This window comes from Orcinus orca, chromosome 3, assembly GCF_937001465.1.
Source record: "Orcinus orca chromosome 3, mOrcOrc1.1, whole genome shotgun sequence".
Classification (NCBI taxonomy): domain Eukaryota; kingdom Metazoa; phylum Chordata; class Mammalia; order Artiodactyla; family Delphinidae; genus Orcinus; species Orcinus orca.
This window is the reverse complement of record NC_064561.1, coordinates 146,260,417-146,262,486: the sequence shown is the minus strand read 5'-3', so window position 1 is coordinate 146,262,486 and position 2,070 is coordinate 146,260,417. Positions and strand designations below refer to the sequence as shown.

At 36.4% G+C, this 2,070-nt stretch overlaps 1 protein-coding gene across 1 annotated transcript; it reads left to right on the top strand.

Moving 5' to 3' along the window:
- The first annotated feature begins 227 nt into the window (after positions 1-227).
- Positions 228-678, top strand: LOC101278952 (NADH dehydrogenase [ubiquinone] 1 beta subcomplex subunit 2, mitochondrial-like). The gene is given in 2 exon segments (XM_033421135.2): positions 228-314; positions 316-678. Coding segments are annotated over 2 exon segments (318 nt in total). The 5' UTR covers positions 228-257; the 3' UTR covers positions 577-678.
- The last annotated feature ends 1,392 nt before the right edge of the window (positions 679-2,070 follow it).

Sequence of the window (2,070 nt, the reverse complement as noted above, 5' to 3'; positions counted from 1 at the left end):
TTTAGATAGATCTTAAAGGTCTTTTCCTCCATGACAGAGGTTTCTATTCATAGTTTCCTAGAAAAGCATAGGAATCCTGATCTCTACTTTTATCTCATGACATCCTCAAAATGATATACCTGCTTATTTGCTTTGTTCCCATTTCTTCCTTTCATCAAAACTACCCAAGTCCGACTGACGTCACTGGGAGGGGCGCCATAGGAAGTGACGTGAAGCGGCGGTGCGGCCTGGGGATTGCTGACCGAACGTGGGCTGGCATGTCGGCTTTGACGCATCTAGCGCCTTTAGCGCGCGTTGGAGGCCACTTCTTCAGGGGCCGCGCGCGCGCGGGCGGCTGGAGGCGCTGGAGTCCGTCATGCTGGTGGAGATGTGCATATCGAGCCCCAGTACAGGCAGTTTCCCCAGCTGACCAGATCCCAGGTGATCAAGGCAGAGTTCTTCAGTGCAACCATGTGGTTCTGGATTCTCTGGCGCTTTTGGCATGACTCAGATAACATGCTGGGTCATTTTCCATATCCAGATCCTTCCCAGTGGACGGATGAAGAATTAGGGATCTTTCCTGATGATGAAGACTGAAAATGTAGACCCAACTCTTTCCAAGAGCCAGGTGAGAATTTCAAGAAGTTACAGACATCATATTGTATATTAAGTTGTAAATTAAAGTTTTGGTCAAGAATGTTTAATTTAAAAAAAGAAAAAAAAAAAAACTACCCAAGTCCCACCTTACCTGTTAGTACAACCTACCTGACACACAAATCGCAATGATCATTCCCTACCCTGAAGTAGGCCTTGCTTACTTGATCATTAATTATTTTTCAAATCACATCTCTTATAGCTCTTTATTCTATTCTGTTTTGAATCTTCAACTGGATTAGATGCCTCTTGAGAGCAGAGAATGTGTTTTATACTGAATGGGGCATTACAGCACCTTCCTCGTGGTAGACACACATAAATGTTTGTTGAATTTATGTGCATTGGCACAGATACTTGTAATTTTTGTTCATTCAAACTTTTTGTACAGCTATCACCATATTACACATTTGCCTACTTTTAAAACACCTACTACCTGTTAAAGAAAATATGAGCAATGTGTAAAGTGCTGTGATAAATCTCAACATAAAAATCACTAAATCCAAGTAGAAAAGTACAAAAGAACTTGATTGGATAATTCACAAATAAGTTCAAAGACAACAAAACAAAACAAAACTATGAAAAAAATCAATCTTACTAATATTGAAAAAAATACAAGTTAAAATAACAAAGTGCTATGTTTTCACCTATCAAATTAAAAAGAATTTTTATTTCTAAGATATTATTGGCAGTGGTGCAGGGAAGGGGTCATTCTCATATAATGCCTTGGGAATTTCACCCTCACTCTTTCTGGAAAGCATTATGGCAATATATTCAAGAGTTTTAAAAGAGTTTGTAGCACTCCACCTACTTTTAGGGATATTCTCATAGCAAATAATGAGAAAAGCAGTAAAAGTTAACTGAAGCATTTTTAAAATAAAAGTGAATTATAACAAAAAACCCTTACCTATCCAGGAAGAGTTAAATTGCTAATATGAGAATAGGTCCCTGTGACAAAGTAATCAGAATATTTTTCTTGGAGCTCTAGAAAAAGAAGAAAGGAGAACATTTCTTAACAACTGATAATTAACAAAAGAAAAAGAAAAGAGAATTGGATGCATTAACACCAAGGTGGAGAAGAAAATAAAGATAATGTTACTATTTTTTCTGAGTATCTCATATGTCAGTTTATAAGAAATGAAAGATCTTAACGTTAGTTATTTTGATAATAAACACATTTTAATACATTTCACCACTCCCAATATCTCTGTATTTTAGTGACTATAATGATAAAAATTATAATTTCTAACATTTATTGTATGCATAGGTTCCAAGTCCTATACTGACTGAGCATTTTATACATATTTCTCACTTAATTCTCTCCACAACCCTATAAGATAGTGAAGTAGGTTCCAATATTATCATTTTACAAATGAGATACTGAAGCTTCAGAAATGAAATAACTTTGCCAAAGCAACACTGTTACTAAGAGATGGTACC